General features: G+C 52.4%; 1 protein-coding gene across 1 annotated transcript in view; it reads right to left on the bottom strand.

Annotated features, from left to right (window-relative positions):
* The window catches only part of PCNX2 (pecanex homolog 2 (Drosophila)), a 119,286-nt gene that overhangs the window by 107,218 nt on the left and 10,208 nt on the right, over positions 1-1,860 (bottom strand). The window contains exon 7 of the mRNA XM_015560584.1: positions 470-563. Coding sequence (XP_015416070.1) covers positions 470-563 — 94 coding nt within the window. The remainder of the gene's footprint in view (positions 1-469; positions 564-1,860) is intronic.

The following is a 1,860-nucleotide window of genomic DNA, read 5'->3' as shown; positions in this document are numbered from 1 at the left end:
AGCCACACCAGCCAGGTCCAGGGATTATAATATTAAAGTGCCTCCTGTACGAGTGAAAACACTGTAGAGGCCAAAATGCTGGGACACAAGTTAGCAGGGAGGACAGAAGGCACTTAACCACCTTAAAACCCCAGAAAGTGAGCCGTGAGCGTGCTCCGAAGGGCCCCCACCTGCCCGAGGTCACGGTCTCTGCTCTCCGAGGTCATTGGGAACGTGAGTCCCTGCCCTGCCAGCTAACCTCAACCCGGGCGTGTGCCGTGACGGGGAATCGAACCCTGACCTCCTGGTTCATAGGTCGGCGCTCAACCACCGGGCCACGCCGGGGCCGGACTAGGTTTTCCTTTTCTTTCACACGAAACCCACGCACGTTGGCACCTACCAGTGGCCATGCACATCCACACCGTCACCTCGGCTACAGTCAGAAGCAGCCACGGGACAGCTCCCAGCCCTGAACGCAGAGCGCACTCACCCGGCCGGAGAGAGACCGTCGTGACTTGGTGGCTGGGGCGGAGCGGGGCCATCTTTCTGATTTCCAGACTTTAAATAGCAGGATCTAATTTCTCCTGTAAAAACACAACATTTCGGCAAAGACTATTATGCGCAATGATCTGTATATGGATCATCTCGGCTTATACCATTTCCAAGTGAGAGGGGACGGATTTTGAGCTGCTTGAATAAAAACTGCGCCCTGGTCAGTGTGGCTCAGTGGGTTGAGCGTCGCCCCATTACACAAAAGGTCACAGGGTCAATTCCAGGTCAAGGGCACTTGCCTGGGTGGTGGGCTCGGTCCCCAGGAGGAGGCGTGCAGGAGGCAGCCCAACGATGTTGCTCTCTCACATCAATGTTTCTCTCCCTCTCCCTTCCTTTCTCTCTAAAATCAATAAACACATTTTTTTTAAAAAAATTGTCAATCTAAGTCCATTCCTTACATTTCTCCACAAAATGTGCAAGTTGATCCATCTTGTTGTACTTCTCTGATAATCATGCTTAGACAAACTTGATGCCAGTTACTTATCACTTGCTTTTGATTAATTTGTACCATCTCTCAATTCACTTTTACGTATTCCCATCGTGCGTTTTGTGTATGTTCTCTCCATGTGTCAGTATGTTCTGTGCACACTGGAGCTCAGTGTGATTTTCATGTGCAAAGACAGGCTCGTTAAGCGTGTGGTTTTGATTGGCGGGCCACGTGGGACGTCGCTACCTGTGTGTTTGCAGCTGCGCAGCAGCCACTGACTGCCTGGTAAGGAGAAGCAAGAGGCGGGATTAATGTGCCGTTCACTGAGTCTGCTAAAGAGGGTCAGGGTGATGGGGTGCGCGCATCAGCTCGCTTTGCAAAGGGTCTCTCCCCAGAAGAGGTTTTAGGGTTCCTTCTCCAGGTGACGCGGGAATATAATTAACCTTGTTGGGAGCAGCTGGAGTGCAGACGGGAGCGCTGGGCCTCGACGTGAGGGGTCCTCCCACCAAGAGGAACGTTAGCCATGACAGCCGCCGCCCTCGGGGCTGCGACGGGAGTGCCAACGCCTGTGTCGTCTGTCTCACGGTGTGACAGTCCTGGGCCCTTCTCAGAGGCCAAGTACCTCAAACTGTAAACCACCGCTCTAGAGATCACGCACCATGTGAGTTATGATGATGGAGAGGGAGAGAGAGACCAGGAATCAAACCGCGATCTCCTGGTTCATAGGTCGACGCTCAACCACTGAGCCAGGATCCTTATGAGAGTAAATTACAAGCATTAATTGATCTGTAAGAGACCCAAGCCAGGGCCCATCCTTGAGAAACCAGGGGCTGTATCACTTACCTACAGAACTTTGAACTTGTCACCTAGTGAGCCTTCCTTCCATCTTCCCTTCCTTCCTT

This window comes from Myotis davidii, unplaced genomic scaffold (genome assembly GCF_000327345.1).
Source record: "Myotis davidii unplaced genomic scaffold, ASM32734v1 scaffold295, whole genome shotgun sequence".
In the NCBI taxonomy this organism is placed as follows: Eukaryota; Metazoa; Chordata; class Mammalia; order Chiroptera; family Vespertilionidae; genus Myotis; species Myotis davidii.
This window is presented reverse-complemented; position numbering and strand designations above follow the sequence as displayed.